This window comes from Gorilla gorilla, chromosome 16 (genome assembly GCF_029281585.2).
Source record: "Gorilla gorilla gorilla isolate KB3781 chromosome 16, NHGRI_mGorGor1-v2.1_pri, whole genome shotgun sequence".
Lineage (NCBI taxonomy): Eukaryota > Metazoa > Chordata > Mammalia > Primates > Hominidae > Gorilla > Gorilla gorilla.
In genome coordinates, this window is record NC_073240.2 from 63,820,990 (window position 1) to 63,842,475 (window position 21,486).

A 21,486-nucleotide genomic window follows, 5' to 3' on the forward strand; every position below is an offset into this window, starting at 1 on the left:
AGCAACTGTTCTCCCAGTCCTGGTTAGGATCTGTGCCTGAGGCCTTTTTTGGGGAGTTGGGGTGGGGGCCAGAGAACATCTCAATCTGATCTCAGGAGAGATAAAGACACAGGAGTGAGAACTGCCAGTTCCAAGATTTCCGTGATGTTCCGGGAAGCCAGGAGAAGTGACATAGTGGAGAGCCGGCATGCTGGGAGCCTAGTGACTTGGATTTTAATCCTGTCTCCCACTGATGGCTGTATGGCCTCCACATACTTCTGTGCCCAGGGTCAGAGTTCCCTCCTGCCGCCTGTTTTTAGTCAAGAGCTAGAAGAATAGCCAGCTTCTTTGGGTGGTGGCAAAGGGGATTGTTTATTTATAGTACAGATTCCTGCCCTCCCCCTTTGACCTCCTGAATCAGAATCTCTAGGGACAGGGCCTGGAAGTTTGATTTTTTTTTTTTTTTTTTGAGACAAGAGTCTTGCTGTGTCGCCCAGGCTGGAGTGCAGTGGCATGATCTCGGCTCACTGCAATCTCTGCCTCCCGGGTTCAAGCAATTCTCCTGCCTCAGCCTCCTGAGTAGCTGGGATTACAGGCATGTGCCACCATGCCTGGCTAATTTTTGTGTTTTTTGTAGAGACGGGGTTTCACCGTGTTGGTCAGGCTGGTCTCGAACTCCTGACCTCATGATTGCCCGCCTCGGCCTCCCAAAGTGCTGGGATTACAGGCGTGAGCCACAGCGCCCAGCTGAAAGGTTTTTTTTTAATGCTCATCTCTGAGTTGATTCTGACACTCAGCCACTTGTGGGAATTGCTGATCTGGACAATGCCTAGGGATCCTTCTAGCTAAAAAATTGAGACCCTATTTTTTGGATTTACAGGGCCTCCTCAGGAAGGGGCAGCCACTCTCAGGTCTGCTGTGTGTGCCCTACCATTCCTCCCACTGTATCACAAACTGTCACCTAGAAACTGGTCTCCATGCCCAGTCGTTGCTGGGGTACCCTGTATGAAGCCCTGCTGGCTGGTATTCCTGTAGGACATATTCTCTGATGTCCAGGAGTCTGAGGTTCTATAGAATGCCCTGGGGAAACAGGAGTGGCATTTAGACAACAGCATTCTGTAAACACAGTGCCAAGAGCTAAGGGAAAGAGTGGGGGTGGGGGTGATCAGAGGGAAGACACGGATGGATTGGTAGGGGCCCTTTGGGTAGGAAGATCTCATGTGCAAGGCTGGAATGAACATGAGGTGCTGTCTCCTTCCTTTCTGGTGACTCGGCTGTGTGGGGAGCTGGGGATAGAGACCTGTCATCCAGAGGGTTCTTTCCCCAAAGCATAAACAGTCGTCTTTCTGTGAGTACAAAGTCCTTGAGGTTTAGGCCCAGATCTAAAGCAGAGCAGAGAACTTGGAACTTGGTAGCTACAAAAAGGTTTTGAAAATCTTGCTGGCATTTCTCTAATAGGCCATAGCCTCTGTAACAAGGATATTTGCCATCATATTGAAAATGATAAGAAAGGGGGAAAGAAAAGAAAGTGTACAGTGCTTTTGAGTACATAACCTAGACACTCTATGGAGGCTTTTTGTTGTTGTAGGGCTTTTGGTTTGTGTGCTTGGTTTTTTTTGTGTGGTTTTAAATTTTGTTTTGTTTTGTTTGCCCTTTGTTTTTGCTTCAGCTTTGAGTCTCCCCCCCACCCTCAAAAGGAATAGAATTTTACTGGAAAATGAAAATATAGAAAAGTGAAGAAATCTTACCTGACCCAAAAGTATATCCTTAATATATACATCCTTCCAGTAATAGTAATTAAAAAAAAAAAAGCCTAATGGTTTTTAAAAGACACTTCCCTATAATTGAGAGATTTGTTATCCTATTACCCTCACCCTTCAATACACACACACACCAGAAACAACAGTCATCTGCCAGTAATTCCTAGCTGGGTCCAGTTACCAGCTGTGCACTGATAATGATTTACTTTGTAGGCAGTACAGTTGTAAATGCTCTTCCTCTGATTTATTTCACATTTGCCCTGCTCCCTGCCTCCATCAACCAGTTACTACATTTTTGTCAAGATAAAAGTGTATTTACATGTTTTTATAGAGTCCTTCACCGTGGTTGGAGATGCCCTACTCACCTCTCTTCCCAGATAAAACTTGGCATTTAAAATCTTACAAATCTAGGTGAGCAAAGAACTGAAGGTTCTCAGATTCCTTTGATTAAAGACTATGACCACAGTTTCTAACTACATTTGCATTTCCAACTCTGTATTGTGGATCCATAAGCTGAGAACGTTGCTTTTATTAAAATTAGGTTGGTTTTACTCATCTTACTGAGCCCATACTCTGTACAGAGAACTGTGAGTTCTCTGGATGTGAGCAGCTTACAGTTCAATGACAAAGACAGGGCTGTGTGTAGAGAAATTTGTTATCCTATTACCATGGGTCCCTAAGTGTGTATTGTAATTTCTAGAAAACTCCTAAGTGTTCTGAAAACCCCACCACCCCTTAGTGAACATACATTCAAAGTGGATGAGGATATTTTACCTGATTAGTAAATTGCATCTCCCACTTCCATGCACAATATTTAAACAGCCACCAGTGCAAGTGTGTATAATGGACCATCATAGTCTTATAAGTGTTCTGAGGCTCATAGCAACAATTTCTTATGACAGGAAAAAAATCATTGCCTCTCAAAGAAACCAACATTTTATTTCAGTGACAGATACCAAGTAAAAACAGTACTTGTATTATTTTTCTTTTTAGGAGTTTGATACTTTTCTTGTATTAACCTTGACTTCAAAGAAAAATCATAGGCTTACATCAAAAACACTTGGGAAATTTGTCTTGGCTCTGTTCCAATGAGGCCAGTTATTCTAAAAGGGGTTACTGGATTGTGTTGGGCCTTCATGTGGTGTGTATTTTAGAACCACTAAATTTTAAACTATATAAGTTCCTTTGTAAGGATCCTATAATAAAGTGGCTTGAAGGAAAGAGTTGAGTGAAACTCTTGAGTCCGATTTCTGGCTGTACTGCTATTGTCTTGCATGGCTGAGCCTGGGTAAGTCTTGTCTCAGTTCACACTTCAGGCCCCCAGTGAGTGAGGTGGCTGTGATGACACTCTTGTTTAACAGGCAAGTAAAGCCAGGGTGTTGAAATCTACGGAAGTGGGCCGGGCACGGTGGCTCACGCCTGTAATCCCAGCACTTTGGGAGGCCAAGGCAGGTGGATAAGGAGGTCAGGAGATCGAGACCATCCTGGCTAACACGGTGAAACCCCGTCTCTACTAAAAATACAAAAAAATTAGCCGGGCGTTGTGGCAGGCGCCTGTAGTCCCAACTACTCGGGAGGCTGAGGCAGGAGAATGGCGTGAATCCAGGAGGCGGAGTTTGCAGTGAGCTGAGATCGTGCCACTGCACCCCAGCCTGGGTGATAGAGCGAGACCCTGTCTCAAAAAAAAAAAAATCTACGGAAGAAAGGAACCATGTGAAAGAGCGTTTGCTAATGATCTGTCTGTCTGATGAGAATTGTGTGTATAGATTTGTGTATACACAAATATGGATGTTCACTGTATAAATCAATGTGTAAATGTGTCCGAGAACTCCAGAGTTGATGAGGGTTTGTAATGCACTTAAAGGTAGCTCACCACAAGACAGTCTTCCTGTCTGAAATCAGCATTGCAGTCCCAGCCATTTCCTGAAGCTACCACCCTCAGTTTCTCCCCAACTCTGAAATGCTTTTCACTCTCTACCTAGGCTGAAGCCGATGTAGCTTCTCTGAACAGACGCATCCAGCTGGTTGAGGAAGAGTTGGATCGTGCCCAGGAGCGTCTGGCAACAGCTTTGCAGAAGCTGGAGGAAGCTGAGAAGGCAGCAGATGAGAGTGAGAGGTGAGAATGCCTCATCAGCCATCTTTTGCAGCTGCCTTTCCTGGTGGAATGAACCGGAGGGCTCCTGTGATCTTTGAGGTTTAAGAATTTTTCAGTCCCCTGGTGGTGGGATCATTTCCTCTATTGATCCCAGGTATAACTCAGTTGGTTTTGTTCATTTAGCATTAGTGAAACACCTACTATGTCCAAAGCACTGTCCTAAGCCCTAAGGTTACAAAGAAGAAGATGATCTTGTTCCTGCTCTCACAGAACTCACCATCCAATGAGGGAGACAGACATGTAAAGGAGAAATGTCAGGGATACAAGTTGGCCCTTTCACTCCTACTGACCACAGAGCAATTGTGCATTTTTTAAAGTGTAACTTTATTTTATAATATACAAGGAGGCTTAGGTGTAAATAAAGGAACTGTGGACTATCAGTTGTCAAAATAGCTTAACAAATAGGTGGAAGAAAAAACACAAAGCAGAAACATGGTCTGCAAAAGTAAAATATTTTGGACTTGGTCTTAGTAATACACACAAGACACATGCACACAAATAGTCAGATGCTCGTGTGTTCTGAGCCCACCTCCACTGTAATCTGGCTGTAGCTGAATTATTACTCAGATTCAGCTTTGTGGTAGTAAAGGAAAGCATGGTTCGTATAGACCAGCACAGCCTTGTGTGGTCTAAAAGGCATTTTCCCTTATGCTCAACTGTTGGAAGTAAGGATTTGCCGTATTGCATAGAAGTACTTCAAGAGAGACTCCATGAGGTGAGAGAGTGTTCTGCCGCTTGAGGGATGGCATAGCATGAAGGGGCTCAGAGCACTGAATGTGTGTCTGTGCTGTGACCTGGGCAAGTGAATGCAGTCAGTCATCTTGTCCATTTCTTACTCTTTGAAGTGACCCTACCACCAGGTACCAAGTATAAAGAGTGATTTCAGACTTTAGGATTAAAGAAGATTTTTAGCTAAACTTTTTAGGCCATTATTCACCGCTGCTTAGTGTTTCTTCGCTAACCAAGCATTTTGGACTTCTTTAAGGTGACTAATCATCTTACAGTGTACGCATAAGAGCAGTTTTGTGGCTGACTTCTTTCTGAAATAGACTTGTTAGTGTACCTTAAAGGCAGTCTGGTAATGTTAGACTTCAGAGTAAAGGGGACTTGGGGATCATTTAGTCCCTTAGTTTTACAAATGAGAAAAGTAGGGCTCAGAGGCTGATGTGACTTGCACCAAGGCTCACAGCATATTTGTGGCTAAGCCAAGACTCCGACCCAGATCTCCTCAACTGTATTCCTATGCTTCATCAAAAGATAGTGGGCCAGATGTGGTGGCTCACACCTGTAATCCCAGCGCTTTAGGGGGCCGAGGCAGGCAGATCACTTGAGGCCAGGGATTCAAGACCAGCCTGGCTAACGTGGCATAACCCCTAAATCTACTAAAAAATACAAAACTTAGCCAGGCGTGGTGGTGCACACCTGTAATCCCAGCTACTCGGGAGGCTGAGGCAGAAGAATCGCTTGAACCCAGGAGGTGGAGGTTGCAGTGAGCCAAGATCACACCACCGCACTTCAACCTGGGTGACAGAGCGAGACTCTGTCTCAAAAAATAAAAATAAAAAAATAGTGGTTCACTTATACTGCCTACTTAAATTTTGATAAGTGAATTCCATTTTACATGACTTGTTATTCCATATATCTGTAAGATATCATAGGTCAGTTAGTATTTTTCTGAAACATTACACCACGCTATAGGACCCTAATATACACCATGCCATAGGACCCTAATACACTCAGTGTAGAGGACAGTGTCAGGCCTGTCTCCCAGCATTGCTGTCATGAAAGGGTTCCATTACAGGTAAAACTTAATTTGAAGCATTCAGTTGAACCATAGGAAATTGCCATTATTACTTGTCTGAAATGGTCAAATATCAGCATTTTTTGTGGACTTAATAGTTTATTAAATCTAACATTAAGTCTAATATTTTTGTTTATGGGTGGCAGGGTAAGAAGATTCTTTGTAGAAAGAGGTATATAAAGATAAGTTTGATTTTGTTCTAGCTTTGGTTCATGTGCAAGCTGAGGCTTCCCACAGGAAAGGCAAGAAATCTCATTATCTTTTTAATAGTAAAGCATATTGGCTTTTCCGGTTTCATACCGCCAAGATTCAGACAGATTCCTGACATAGTACCTTTCATCATCATTAATGTTAGATGCCTGATAGTTTCATCAGTACTCAAAGTGAGAGAGTTCACTCACAGTGAACAGAGAGAAATGTGTCTCTTTTTTCCACCTTTCGCTCTGGAAATTGTTGTTTCCTGGTTTGGAAAATAAAAGTAGCTCTGTGCTCTATTTTGGTCTACCACTTACACTAAGCCTCACAGACCACAGCAGTGCAGTGTGCATTTGGGAAGTTCAGCTCTAAATCTTGGGTTTTCTTGCTTGTCTTTCTTTTCAGAGGCATGAAAGTCATTGAGAGTCGAGCCCAAAAAGATGAAGAAAAAATGGAAATTCAGGAGATCCAACTGAAAGAGGCCAAGCACATTGCTGAAGATGCCGACCGCAAATATGAAGAGGTCAGATCCTGGGGCCCAAAGCCTTGTGGACTCCCAGCAGTGGCCTTCAGGAAGCCAGGGAGCAATGCACAGTCTTGATTCCCGAGTGAGGCCATCTGCTTTGTTGGCAGAAATGGGTGGTTTTGAGAAGCAGAGTTCCTTTGTGTCCAGAAAACGGTTCTAATTTTAATCCTGCTAGGGGATCCCAGGCTTTTATCAGGAAGCCAATCAGTAGCACTGGGAAGAAGGACCGAAACTCCTCTCCCCCAACCACAAAGATCCAGACAAAAGATCTTTGGCCGGAAGGGAGAGTTGGGCCCTGTGTCTTGTGAAAGGAGGCTCTCATGCTGTCATGGTGCAAGTCATTTCTTCCCAGAGTCACCTGGCACATCCAGATTGGGCAGCTTAGAGACCACAGACAGTTTCTCAGTGGATTCACAGAGGCCTCTCTCCTCAAGGGTGGTAGAAAACTATTATCAACGCAGATTTTCAGCAGAATTTGCTCCTGGTCGTGTCCCCATGAAAACAGCCTCCTGTGATAAGAGGCAACATGATTATTAAGGTTTCTGTTTTTTCCTTATTGGATCACATCGTGGCTATCCTGAAACAGCATTGCCCCTCCTTTTTATTACCATTATTACCTTCAGATTACACTATGCTCACAAGTTTTGATCTGCTTCAGAGGCTCCCTTCCTCTCTCTGGTTCTTCCACTAAATACAAATTTGATTTTGTCAGTTATCTCACCAACTTGTCTCACGTTAGTGTCTCTTGTATTCTTCCACTGCAGTAAGGAGGTAGATGCACAGATCAGCCATCAAATTGATGGAGTTCTTAGGTTTACTTTGTTTTCCTGGCAGCCCCCACCTTTTAGTACATGTCTCATCCTACTGCTGTTTTTGAGATCGTGAATGTGTATTTTATCCCTCCTTCCACATTTTGGTCTGGCTGCCGGTTCACCTAGGTCAGACTTCCAATTGAGACTGCCCAGTCACAGCTAACCATTCTGAGTCAAAGCAGAAGCCTCTGATCTCCTCTCTGCTGGCACTCCTAATAGAGAGTTGCTTCTCTCTGGTCTACCAGAAAGAGGATCATATTGTTTGTAGACAAAACCCTTAGGGCCTGATGGGATCTGATCTCTACCCCCATGCCCTTCTGTTACACAAAGCTTGCAAGACCCATGGTGTGTGTGTTGTGTTTTCCTGCTGCAGGTGGCCCGTAAGCTGGTCATCATTGAGAGCGACCTGGAACGTGCAGAGGAGCGGGCTGAGCTCTCAGAAGGGTAAGCGGGCCCGGCGCCAGGAGGCCACGAATGGGGTGCTGCAGAGCAGTGACTAAACAGCATGACCTTCTGGCAGCTGCACATTACCTGTTTCAGCTCCGGGCTCCTTTTGTGCTCATTTGATGTGGATGAGCCACGAGTATGGAACATGGAGGACTTGTGTGGGGTGTCTTATGTATGAATGCGTGTATCACTGCATGCCTTACCTGCACACTGATTTTGTGAATGGCCTTGTGCATTTCCTGTGTCCACTAACAGCCAAGTCCGACAGCTGGAAGAACAATTAAGAATAATGGATCAGACCTTGAAAGCATTAATGGCTGCAGAGGATAAGGTACTGATGGCTCGTGTGGTTTTTAGGTTTAACTGCAACCCAGACATCTTTCAGCTTCCAATGCCTCCTGGTTCGTTTGGTATAACGACTGCACCTTCACTTCACCCTCTGCTATTTATATCTTGCTTTAAGTGCTTTCCCTTGGTCCTTTATGCTCCTTTGTTTTCCCTTCATAAATGCTCTTTGGGCAGCCAAAAAAGGAGCCAAATTATCGCACTTCAAAGTTGTTGGATTTGGTCACCCTGCCTTCTGCTGTTGCGAGGTTGGGGGGCAGTGTTCCTGGCAAAACTAAACATTTTAATACCTGATGATTTGGCTACTTTAAGGCAGCCCTTCGTCTCTAGGACTCAGTTTTCATTTTTTCCCATCCCTCTCCTTTTTCTCTCCTTCCTTTGGCTTGTCTCCCACCCTTTCTGCCTCTGATCGAAAACATTAGCAAATGTGCCGAGCTTGAAGAAGAATTGAAAACTGTGACGAACAACTTGAAGTCACTGGAGGCTCAGGCTGAGAAGGTAGGCCAGGAGGATGGTGGGGAAAGGCATCTTTTAAGAGCTGCTCAAAAGAGGCCCTGCCAGAAAGCAACACTTACAGTAGACATTTTAGTAAATGGCAATATTGTGAGGTGATTTTTGGAGAGTTACTAGATAACAAATTCTTTTTTTTAACTAGAGAATTTATTTTATGTTAGGGATATGAGGCATCAATTTAATTTAAACCAAGTGCCAAGTGGATAAGTTATCTTGTTGTTATCCCATGTAAAACAATAGGCAAGAAAGCAGAGAATGTATTGCAGTGTGCCATTTGATATCAGAGGTTCCATTACCTCCTAAGAGATCCTTAACATCTGTTGGCTGGGCTGGCGAGTTCTTTGCATGAGAAGCCATGAGTAGATTGAGCTGCAGCCTGACATCTGGAATGCTCTTTTTAATTACAGTACTCGCAGAAGGAAGACAGATATGAGGAAGAGATCAAGGTCCTTTCCGACAAGCTGAAGGAGGTAATATGAGAGTTGTGGATGAAGCCAACTGGATTTTAAATGAGTTTGTTTTCATGGAACCGGTCAGGGCCTTTTCATTTTAAAGTTCCAATGATCCAAGTCAGGAATATTCAAAGGTCGCCTTGGAGTTTATGTACTGTGCTAGCTGCCATTTCTCACAGAGGTGACTGAAACTGACAAGTAGTTTCAGATCCATTTTATAGGTGATGTGCTTCATTTTCATCCTCTAGTTTTCCCTATGTTTGTAGCTACAGGAAACATAAAACTTCCCAACTTTAACTCAAATAAATCATTACAGGCTGAGACTCGGGCTGAGTTTGCGGAGAGGTCAGTAACTAAATTGGAGAAAAGCATTGATGACTTAGAAGGTAAGATCTTAAGTAGTGTTTTTAGTTTAATCCTTATGGTCGAATACCAATCTGGCAAAACAGTTTTCCAGTTCAAGGGCATCCACATTGATACGCTCCTTTGCACTTGCACATTCTTCCTGTCTGTCCTCTGGGGTTTTCCTCTGTGGCTCTTGAACTCATGAACCTAAGTCTTCTGCTCACAAGGTGACTAGTTAGCCACCAGCTATAGTGGCAAATGCCATCCAGCTTGACTTCATGCTCATTAGAAGTGTGGCAGGTTTATTTTTCACTGTGAGTGAGGTGCTTATTGGTGAGAATGACTCTAGTATATTTTATATCTTTAGTGTTACTTCCTAATTAAATTGGGAATGATGTGGTGATTGTGGTCTTGTTTTTAGAAGAACCCATCTTCTTCCAAGTATGAATTCAAAGTAAGGATTTAGGGGTTTTTTTAAGTCATATATTATCTTATCAAAGTACTTTATATCCTGAAGGAGGAGGGAAAAATTATACTTAAGCATTTCTTCCCTAAGGCACTTAGGTTTTATTTTAGTAATAACCACTCTATCTCACAGATATCCTAAATGTTGAGCTTTGAAGCTTGTGAAGGATTAGCTGTGAACAAGAAAGAAAAAAGACAAATATCTACATCACAGAAGGGATTAGAGAAGGAACTAGTGTTTGGTGCAGATAATAACCAAAATAGTGGAGAAGAGAGAATGATAAATGGTTGCAAAATGATCTGCCAAAGTGCAGCAAAGTATGAAACCTGCAGCATTACAAAAACTAAGTTGCAGACTTGCCATATAAAGTGTGGCGCCCATTGCTTTTCAAGCCTCCTGGACCAGTAATAGGCAGCTTGAGTGGGAAGACCACAGGAGTAGCTTAAATGGCACTGAGAAATCGCCATCCCAGTGGTCTAGTGTGGTCAGGAAGTCCGTGGTTTGAAGGCGGAGCCAGATAAGGGCTACAGGCTGTAGTCACAAATTGTTCTTCCAAAACACTGCCCTTGCATTTTTTTCCCATTGTTTATAGCTGCAGATGGCTGACTACTCCAGTGTAATTACAATATAGCTCTGCAAAAGAAAGATGTTCCATTAGCCCCTGCCTCCCCCCACCAGGAGACAGCCTTCTGTGGTTTCGTTTAGGATTTCACATGGTTTACTGATATACCTACCATATTTGTTATGATTTTCATATTGAGTCTTTCTCATTTTATTTTCTAATGGGTTTTGTTCTCTTTGTTTTTGTTTCAATTTACTTAAAACAAAACGCACGCCTCCTGCATTGGCCACCTGCTGCGGCACCAACCCCTTCATGCATTGCCCTTTTCTTGCTGCTGTGTTGGGATGGTGCGCGCACCACCCTCACTCACCCTCCATTTCTTGATCACTCTCCATGTTCTTGCACCTCTGCCTTCCACTTCCTGGTCATAGACGAGCTGTATGCTCAGAAACTGAAGTACAAAGCCATCAGCGAGGAGCTGGACCACGCTCTCAACGATATGACTTCCATGTAAACGTTCATCCACTCTGCCTGCTTACACCCTGCCCTCATGCTAATGTAATAAACTCACCACCATGCCTTCCTTGCTCCCTAATCTCCATCTTTGCACTCTTGTGTTCAACCTTTTTGTCATAACCTAGAATAGTCATTGTTTTTTCACTTTCTACTAATATAAAGGCCAATTAGATTAAGTCTGTCTATACAAACCATTTTCTTTTCAGAATCCGTTTATTTTGTAAACGCTGAACTAGAGCAGTGAACTAGAATGAGTGACCTTGAGCACTGTCCTTTTGGGAAATTAAGCTAAACTCAAGTAAAACTAGAAGGCCATGCCGTTTGTTGTACAGGAACTTCTCAAAAAATACCAAAATTTGTTTCCTGAAATTCAACTAAGTACAACATAATCATTTTCGTTAAATATAGATTGAAGGAACCCTTAAAGTGTCAGGTTATTGAGAATCTGAGGATAAGGAAATTGGCATGATCCAATACAGCCTTAACAGTGGTACTATAAAAGATCATCTCTTTTACTTTTAAGAATTCTAGAGTAGGCCGGGCACAGTGGCTCACGCCTGTAATCCCAGCACTTTGGGAGGCCGAGGCGGGCGGATCACGAGGTCAGGAGATTGAGACCATCCTGGCTAACACGGTGAAACCCTGTCTCTACTAAAAATACAAAAAAAATTAGCCGGGCGTGGTGGCGGATGCCTGTAGTCCCAGCTACTCAGGAGGCTGAGGCAGGAGAATGGCATGAACCCGGGAGGTGGAGCTTGCAGTCAGCCGAGATCGCGCCACCGCACTCCAGCCTGGGCGACAGAGCGAGACTCCGTCTCAAGAAAAAAAAGAATTGTAGAGTAAAAAGAACCCTCTGCTGAGTAACCAAGCCTTTAATTTTGTGTTTTTATGAAAGGAATTAAAATACCCACGATAAATATTTACCACAACCTGTGTCAAAGAAATGGGAAATTAAACACAGATTGTACAATGTGAGCTTGGGAGTTAATGGCCCAGATTTTAGTGTTAGGCAGTAAGAGTTGGAGTAGGTAGTCTTGTTATCATGAGAAGAACCTTGAACAGATACAACTAATTTACATATTACTAACCAAACTTAAACATTAAACTTTTTCTACTACTATAAATTCTAACCTGGAATGCTTCAGAGTTCTTCATTCTAATATCACCCTGAATTCCGTTGAAGCTGGAAATGTCATTTTCCAAGCCCACCTGTCATTCATTTACCCATGCAGAAAAAATGGTAACTTGAAGAGAGTGGCATGTGCCTGCTGCCTTAGAGGTTATAGAATCCCCACACTCAACAAAAAAGCCTCTAGAGACATGACTGTTGCCATGGAAACCAGAGAAAATGTGTCTTCTCATCCCTCATTTGTAAATGAGGGGGTGGAGCAGATCATCTGTCTCTAAGGTCTTTTTCAGTGCTAAAATGTGATTCTTTGGGAAAAACTTTTTGCATCAAGTATGATTAAATATTCTGAAATATGAGTGTAGCTTAAAATTTGTTTTGTTTTTAAATTCTGTTCATGGGTCTTCTTAAAATGGACCCTTGCCAAAAGGCGGCCTGTGACGGCCTCAGGTGGGAAGATGGACGTCCTTCCAAGGGTGTGGCTGGCAGTGGGGTTTGCATGACTGCTTCTTGTCTGTGTTTCAAGTGCTCTCATCTATTGGTTTGGTTTCCTTTTTTTTTTTTTCTCATTGTGCCACTTTTTTTTTCCTCCCACCTTTTTATCTTCACGCAGATAAGTTTCTTTGCTTCACTTCTCCCAAGACTCCCTCGTCGAGCTGGATGTCCCACCTCTCTGAGCTCTGCATTTGTCTGTTCTCCAGCTGACCCTGGTTCTCTCTCTTAGCATCCTGCCTTAGAGCCAGGCACACACTGTGCTTTCTATTGTACAGAAGCTCTTCGTTTCAGTGTCAAATAAACACTGTGTAAGCTATTTCTGTTTGCTATTCTTTTTACTTCTTATTTATTGACATTTTAGTTTCAACATTGAATAAAACTACAAAGCTGCTTCCCACATATGAGGGTTAGTGTTTGGCTGCTGCTTTTTCTTTTTAAATTCTGAACACTATACAGAATTATATCAGGAGTTTCTAAAGCAGTAGTTCCTTGTTGAACTTCAAAAAAATACCAAGGCCTGCATTCCCTCTCAGAGTTCTGATTTTCAAAGGTTAGAATGAGGTCTGGACATCTGGGGGGGGTTTGGGGGAATTGTGATGGCTCTGCTTTGCAGTCTGGGTCACACAGGGGACATTGCTTGTTGAGAGTTGAAAGGTCTGGCTTGATCAGTGTCTTCCTTTGCTGGACGTTTAGCTCGGGATGTAGTGACCCCTCTGTGTTGATTATTTCGGTGGCCTTACTTGGGAGGACCTGGCTAACTAATGAAAGGCTCATGATGAATGGTTCTGTAGCTGTCCCATATTACTAGGAAGTTATACATTGAGAAGGGTGAAAAAGAACTTGGATTCAAACAATGTAAGTTTTGGTTATTGTCGATCATCCTTTTATAGCACAAAGAAAAGTTCAAGCTTTTTTGAAGTATGTTCATGACTCAGCCACCTTTATTTTGATCATGAAAATGACATCTTAGGTTTTCTAAATATGATTACTCTGTTTAGTTGTGATTTGTGCTTTTTAGCACATACTCTTTGGGAGGGATTGTACATAATCTTTGTGTTCAATGGCTGTGTTTTCATTTGTGGACATTTTTAAAATATAGCAATGAAAGTTTCTTTTTTTTTTTTCCCAAAAAGATAGTTGGTGGAAATTGTTCAGAAGACAATTGTATTTCATTTGGGCTTCTGTTTTCTTTCACAAACAGCAATTAAGTGATTTTTTAAAAAAATACAGTGCAAAAAATAGAACTTTAACTAATATGGACTTTAGTGTTATAATTCCCAACATTTCTCCTTCCTCAACAGTCTAGCTATATATTTCTCCTGTTTTTTTTTTTAACATGGATGATCTGCATGTTTTGTATATAGTTTTTTCAGCCCGAGAGGGCTGATATACCACCATACTCAAATAAATTTGGACAAACTCAGAAGATAGTGTCATTCTTACTCTAAAGAGACTTCGAAGCATAGAGGAAATACTTTTTTTTAAAGAAAGCTGTGAATTAAAGTATTTTAGTCGTAGTATGGTGGACTTTTAGAATCTGGACAATGTCTCTCCCTTGAGTTTATAAAGACTTCCATGATTTCATGTTTTTCTTTTCTTAAGGCTCCTTGGGCCTGCTTCTGACTTGGGCCTTCCTCATTCTTTTTTAAATTCAGAATAAGAGAAGTGTACCCTTCTCTGAGTAAATCCTGCTTCCCGATGTAGACAAAATGCCAAGTCTGAAAGTTCTGCTGAGCAGATGTTCATGTAATTCTGGAGGCACATCTGTGTTTTGGAAATCCTTCCAGAGACTTTCTCACTTTCTATAAGTACACTCTACAAGGGGAAGTGGGGCACTAATGGACTGGGAGGGCAGGTCAGGAGTAGCCCAAGGTATGCATGTGCAAGAGGAAAACTTGATAAACTCAAGTTTATCAAGAAATTGTTGATTTCTTGTTCAACTGTTGATTTGAACCAGGCTTCTGGTTCAAAGGGCCAGGCCATAGCTACAGCTGCTCTGGTGGGCCAAACCAAAAGCATCACTGAGTTTGGGCACTTGAAGTTTCAGACAGCTGGGAGTCTCCATAGAACCGGAAGGGAAAACATTTCCAAGGATATGAGCATGTCTTGTCCCTGCCTTTGGGCCACCCATGCACACCAGCTCCACAGCAGCTGAAGCAGAGCAGATCCAGAGGAGGCTGTCGGAGGGACCACTGTCCTTCCTGCTGAATTCATACTGACCCTCTGGATTCTCCAGATTTTCTCCAAAGTTCTTCCATTCTAGCCTGGCCAAACATTTGGGCTCAGCAAACTGAGACAAGCTCCCCACCCATGGTGACACTTCCTATGTCCATAGTGTGAATGTAGTAATGGGATTTATGTCTTGGAACCCCCAAGCATATGTCACGTGCAAAACACCGTGGGAAGCAGTGGGGGTGTGGTAGAGATGGGCTGGAAAGGCTCTTTGTCCTCGATAAGCTGGCCATCTGGTGGGGAGGTAGAGGAGTGAAGCGAGTCCGAACTAATAGGCATGTGTATTTGGAGGCAACAAGGAAGAGAGAACCATTCTGACTGGGAGCTCCCTGGAGGAGGTAGCAGACATTTGACTGGTGTTTGGCATATTCAAAAAATGTGGATGAGCAAAGAAGACAGAGCAGCAGATATTCCAAGCAAGAAAACATAACAAGCATAGCATCCTCCCATGTCCTACCATTTATGAGAGAATGTTAATGTGAGAACTGCTCAGTCTCCTGACAGACCTGGGGGCTGCAGGCACATTTTCCCTAGGGGTAGGTCTGTTAGCTTTTCAAGATCATGAAGTATTTTTAGGTCCAAGTTGTCACCAGCATTCAAAGCCACCGTGCATCCTCCAGCTGTTCCCAGTGCATACCGGGCTCTTGCTTGTCATAGCTTGGATGTCCCCTGGATCATCAGATACAGACTGACTCCTGCACTTGTTTTCCCCCGTGAGCAGATCACGTGTCAGTGTGTAAAATGTATATCACGCTGGTCTTCATGTAGGTGTTGCAAGTTTCGTTCATTTTATACACATCCATTAGCACCACACATGAATGCCATCCTCTTCAAGAAGTAAGCAGATAGGGCTGGGCGCGGTGGCTCATGCCTGTAATCCCAGCACTTTGGGAGGCTGAGGCGGGCGGACCACAAGGTCAGGAGATTGAGACCATCCTGGCTAACACGATGAAACCCCATCTCTACTAAAAAAATACAAAAAAATTAGCCAGGCGTGGTGGCGGGCGCCTGTAGTCCCAGCTACTAGGGAGGCTGAGGCAGGAGATTGGCATGAACCCGGGAGGTGGAGCTTGCAGTGAGCCGAGATCGCGCCACTGCACTCCACGCTGGGGGGCAGAGTGAGACTCAGTCTCAAAAAAAAAAAAAAGCAAGCAGATAAATTCTAAATCAGTGTTGAGTGGTGACAAGTGCTTGTTCTTTTGCTGTTTGAATGGATAACACTATCAAAGCTAGACGGGAGTCAGAATGTGTACCCTGTATCGTGGTGACTGGGGGAAGGACAGGGACTTAATTCCAAATTTCAAAAAATGTCAGTGCAGCAAAAGCAGTAACCCCCAGTTGGTCCTACCTGAGGGGAAAGCCTGCCCTGTGAACGGAGAGGAAAGGGGTTCTGGAAGAGGTGGGCAGCACTGGGCAGGTTGATGTTTCACGTAAGTTCAACACTGAGCCCTAGCAAGGGGTGGATGTCACGCTGGGCTCACCTCCAGCCAGGCCTGCATTCCCAAATCTATTGCCAGAAACCATGTATGGCTCAGCTCACAAAGTGGTTTAGTGAGGTATAAGAAGAACATTCACTCTTCTTCCTCCTCTTATCCTGTTGCTCCTCCTCCCCTCCTTTCCTCACCAAGAGAGAAATTCTGACACTTCCTAAGCCTACCAAGCTTTTGGGTCTACCCTTCCTGGATACAGGACAGGTGACTATGGGGTAAGAGTAAACTACTCAGCAAGTGACCAGTTGCTGTCCTGCTTGAGGTCTCTTTGTGTTCTCTATTAACTGCCTCTCACCGAGTCTGCTAACCTCTCTTCCTTCTGCCTCTTTTCTGCTAACCTGCTTGCTGACCTGTACAGATCAACTCTACCAGCAACTTGAGCAAAATCGCCGCCTCACTAATGAACTAAAGCTGGCCCTGAATGAGGATTAAACTTAAGAGTGAAAAAACTTGGGCTGAATTCTAGGCGTGGAGCCCATGTGCAGAAAATCTAAGACTGTCCTACCTTCAACTAATAGAGTTGAAAACAGTTGCTTTCTGCAGAAATGCAAATACAAGGAATTGGCTGAAAGGCTGGCCTTGCCTGCTTGTTTCTCTATATGGCTGGAATAATTACGTTCTCTTTAATCACAAAACAGCTTTTATGGTAGAATACTTATATCAATTCAGCACTGCTCCTTGAAATAGCAGGTCCTCTTGTTTGAACTGATAAATAATGAGGAGCCCCCCCAGAAAATGTTTTCTATTTCCTGACAGCCATGAGTCCTACTTTAAGTATGTATATATATATATGTGTGTGTGTGTGTATATATATTCCTATCAGACACTCATATTCCTAACTTCTAAATATCTGGTATAGTGTTTGAAATATGATTAAATGTACCTATGCTTGGGCAAAATAGCTTTTGAAAACAGGAACTCATGCCAGAAGCCCCTGGTTGTCTGAAAGGTATGCTTTACTCAGTCTAATGGTGCTGTTGGAGTCTGGGGAGAATGTCATGCTAATAAATAGAACACTATAAAAATATTAAGAGAATGTCCTAATGAAGTGTGCATGAAACATGTTGACAATTTTTTATGAGCAACAGAAATAAATCATTTTAAAAGTTCTCAGAAAACCTATTTATGTCATCTTTGCTTTTGTGAGTTTGTGTTACCGCACAACTCCCAGACTTTTAACTGCCTGTACCTCGGAAATGTCTGCTGTTCGTAACTTCTTCAGTTTGTATAACAGTGCTGCAGCTGTATTTGGTTTTTACCTCTCCCTATTCCCACGGCACACCGTCAGTGAACCTTCACCAAACCCCACGTGCATTTTATCCTCAGTGAATTGTTGGTGGAGGTGCACCTGACTGCTCTGTGAGAATCCGTGCCATGGCTCCTTTGAGTCAAAGATGCCCTCCCCTCCGTCTTAGGTTCTTGTCTAGAAATGAGTAATGTCTTACAAGCATGCCTAGTTCTAATCATCTCATCCTGTGTTTGTGATTGATGTTTGCCTGCCTAAATGTACAAACCACCATTGTGTCCAAAGCACAGCTATTCATGACTTAATTTTCTAATCTCACCACAGAGAAAGTGGCTCATGCCAAAGAAGAAAACCTTAGTATGCATCAGATGCTGGATCAGACTTTACTGGAGTTAAACAACATGTGAAAACCTCCTTAGCTGCGACCACATTCTTTCATTTTGTTTTGTTTTGTTTTGTTTTTAAACACCTGCTTACCCCTTAAATGCAATTTATTTACTTCTACCACTGTCACAGAAACATCCACAAGATACCAGCTAGGTCAGGGGGTGGGGAAAACACTTACAAAAAGGCAAGCCCATGTCAGGGCGATCCTGGTTTAAATGTGCCATTTCCCGGGTTGATGCTGCCACACTTTGTAGAGAGTTTAGCAACACAGTGTGCTTAGTCAGTGTAGGAATCCGCACTAAAGCAGAAGAAGTTCCATTCAAAGTGCCAATGATAGAGTCAACAGGAAGGTGAATGTTGGAAACACAATCAGGTGTGGATTGGTGCTACTTTAAACAAAAGGTCCCCCTGTGGTCTTTTGTTCAACATTGTACAATGTAGAACTCTGTCCAACACTAATTTATTTTGTCTTGAGTTTTACTACAAGATGAGACTATGGATCCCGCATGCCTGAATTCACTAAAGCCAAGGGTCTGTAAGCCACGCTGCTCTTCCGAGACTTCCATTCCTTTCTGATTGGCACACGTGCAGCTCATGACAATCTGTAGGATAACAATCAGTGTGGATTTCCACTCTTTTCAGTCCTTCATGTTAAAGTGAAAGATTTAGACACCACATACAACTGGTAAAGGACGTTTTCCTGAGAGTTTTAACTATATGTAAACATTGTATAATGATATGGAATAAAATGCACATTGTAGGACATTTTCTAAATTTGGTGGTCCTGTCATTTGTATGTTCTTAATTTGTGAACTTTTGATCGTGCGACTGACCTGCCTTCCCCCACAAATAGGTTCTCAAAACAATATCCCACAGTCCAGGGGAAACTGGGTTTCATGTGTTACCTTCTCAGAAACACTAAAGGCAGCATTATTTTGGTCTGTTAAAGTTATAACCAAGCAGGAGAGACCCTTTCCAAATGTTGTTTTCAATGTTATTGGTGTATGCCTGCACATACATGTAGGACTTTGGCAGTGGCTTTACTGGTTTGGGGATTTTTCTTCCTGACATACTAGCTAAGCCTGTAGCAGTGGCATAGCCACACAAGAACAAATGATGGTTAATGTGCCAAATCTGCTGTTGTCCCCCAGCGATATGATTTGACTCAAACTACTGCTTTAGCGAGTCTTTATGACTTTCTGCTTCCCAACTCATGAGTTCTCAATTCCAATACGTCTCCATTTTCTCAGACTTGGAAACTAAAAATGTCATCAGTCATTTCCCTAGCTCTTGAAGACTCTAAGCAAACAAAAATAGATTACAAACAATACTGGCTTCAGCTGTGCTGCACGGAGAAAAAAGGATGTTCTCACCAAAAGCAAACAGAATGGAAATAAATGAAAACTCATTTGGATGCAGATATATTTTCATTCAGAAGTATTAAATATCTCTGTAACTGTACTTCCATGTCTCTTAATCAGGAATCTCTTCTCTACAGAAAGACAAAGGCTGTAAGGCAAAGAATCCAAGCAGGGTCCCGGAGCCTGGTTTTAGGTCTCCTTCCAAAAAGCTGTCCCCTTGCTCACGGCAAATAAATGCACGGGTCTCAACCTTCCTACAGTTTCAGGACCCCTAGCCTCACCTCTGCCAATCCTCAGCTAGGAAAAAACCGTCTCTGCATCACTCTAGTCATGGAAGCCTTTCCTAAACCTGGTCCTCTTTCACTTGGAGAGCCAGATCTGGCTTCAAATCCAGACTCCACCTTTATGAGACTGCCTAACCTGTCAAGTCCCTAAATCTGAGCTGCTCCATCTTTAAAATGGAGATGAGATTAGCACCTAGCTCATAGTTTATAACTGTGGGAGTCTAATCTATAACCACTTCAAGTACACGGCACAGTACCAGGCGCCTATGGCTTGTTCCATAAGTTAACCGCTCGGCCAGGCATGGTGGCTCACGCCTGTAATCCCAGCACTTTGGGAGGCTAAGGCAGGTGGATCACTTGAGGTCAGGAGTTTGAATGAGACCAGCGTGGCCAACACAGCAAAACCCCGTCTTTACTAAAGTTACAAAAATCAGCCAGGCATGGTGGTGTGCACTTATAATCCCAGCTACTCAGGAAGCTGAGGCAGGAGAATTGCTTGAACCCGGGAGGTGGAGGTTGCGGTAAGCCAAGATCACACAACTGCACTCCAGCCTGGATGACAGAATGAGGCTCCATCTCAAAAAAAAAGTTAACTGCTGTGGTCCTCAACTTGCCATTTGTGCTCCAAAGACCACCACAGAAGATAGTACCCATCCTTGTGAAGCTAAGAGGGGACTAACTTACCCCAAATTATGATGATGGTTTTTAACACTTTCGGATCCCATTTATGTGTGCTAAATGGGATCTTGTGAGAACTTGTACTCACAAGGGTTATTTCACTTAAGCTTCACGTCACTGAGGCTCAGATACTCAGTTCAGTAGCTCCCAAGTAGTGGGGTTGGGCTTCAAACTCTGGCCCCGTGTGACTCCTGAGCCCTGTCTGGAATCTCCTTCCCCTTGTTTCAAACGCTTTACAGCAGAAGAAAAACAGTTTCTAGATAATAGATGAAAACAGATGAAGCCGCAGGTATAATTAGGAGAGGAGGAGGCTGGGAAGATGGAGGTGGAGTCAACCATTTAGCAGCTGACATGACCGTGTGGGAGTGGTTTAACATCTGACTTCCCCTCTGAGTTCCAGGGATCAGACAAGATCAGTTAATTATGAAGCATCATGCCAATTCGAAGAATGATTACCTAATCTTTCAGATTAATATAAAAAAGGAGAACAGCTCTGTCTCTACATGGTACACGCCTGGGGTATGACTGGGTGTGATAACCTCTGAACATGCCACTCTGTGAGGTCAAGGTACAGAGATTAGGACTCTTGAATATGGAAAGGCCAAGGCTGGAAGCTGAGATGGTCACCATTTAGAGAACCATGAGGTGTAGAGAGAGAATTCAAGATTCATGTTCTAAATTCCATTGCTGAAACTTAGCAGGCCCAGATTTCAGAATGAACAGCTGAACAGTTGCCCTGTTCAGAGTATAACATTGTGGAACTCCACAGAGAAAGGACACAGGTAAAAACATAAGCATCTTCAAAAAATAATGATGAGAGTTCTACGGTTTGTTTTGTTGTCGTTGTTGTTGTTGTTTTTGCTTTTTTGGGTTTTTTTTGAGACAGAGTCTCACTCTGTTGCCCAGGCTGGAGTGCAGTGGCATGATCTCAGCTCACTGAAACCTCCACCTTCTGGGTTCAAGCAATTCTCATGCCTCAGCCTCCCGAGTAGCTGGGATTACAGGTGCATGCCACCACGCCTGGCTAATTTTTGTATAAAAATAGAGTAAGAAAGTACTCTAAAAAGTAGAGACGAGGTTTCACCATGTTGCCCAGGCTGATCTTGAGCTCCTGACCTCAAGTGATCTGCCCACCTCGGCCTCCCAAAGTGCTGGGATTACAGGCATGAGCCACTGTGCCGGCCTACAATCAGTTCTTAAGAGAAAAAAGAAAAGCGCTTTGTGGATACATTCAGAACTTTTTGAGACTGACATTGAAAAGAACAATTCCCCTCCTTATTGTTCCTAGAGATGTCGTTAACAGAAACAAAATC

The 21,486-nt window shown here is 43.2% G+C and overlaps 1 protein-coding gene across 30 annotated transcripts in view; it reads left to right on the forward strand.

Annotated features, from left to right (window-relative positions):
- The window catches only part of TPM1 (tropomyosin 1), a 29,431-nt gene extending 10,807 nt beyond the window's left edge, over nt 1-18,624 (forward strand). For 4 of the 30 annotated variants that reach the window (XM_004056299.5, XM_004056301.5, XM_019010727.4 and 1 more), the window contains 7 exons: nt 3,722-3,855; nt 6,296-6,413; nt 7,602-7,672; nt 8,443-8,518; nt 8,941-9,003; nt 9,302-9,371; nt 17,788-18,624. In XM_004056299.5, the coding sequence (XP_004056347.1) occupies nt 3,722-3,855; nt 6,296-6,413; nt 7,602-7,672; nt 8,443-8,518; nt 8,941-9,003; nt 9,302-9,371; nt 17,788-17,870 (615 nt within the window). In that variant the 3' untranslated portion in view covers nt 17,871-18,624. Of the gene's footprint in view, nt 1-3,721; nt 3,856-6,295; nt 6,414-7,601; nt 7,673-7,930; nt 8,007-8,442; nt 8,519-8,940; nt 9,004-9,301; nt 12,566-12,613; nt 15,898-16,575 lie in introns of those variants that run through there. The other 26 variants (XM_019010724.4, XM_055362518.2, XM_019010712.4 and 23 more) reach the window with 11 other exon arrangements.
- Nucleotides 18,625-21,486: the final 2,862 nt, after the last annotated feature.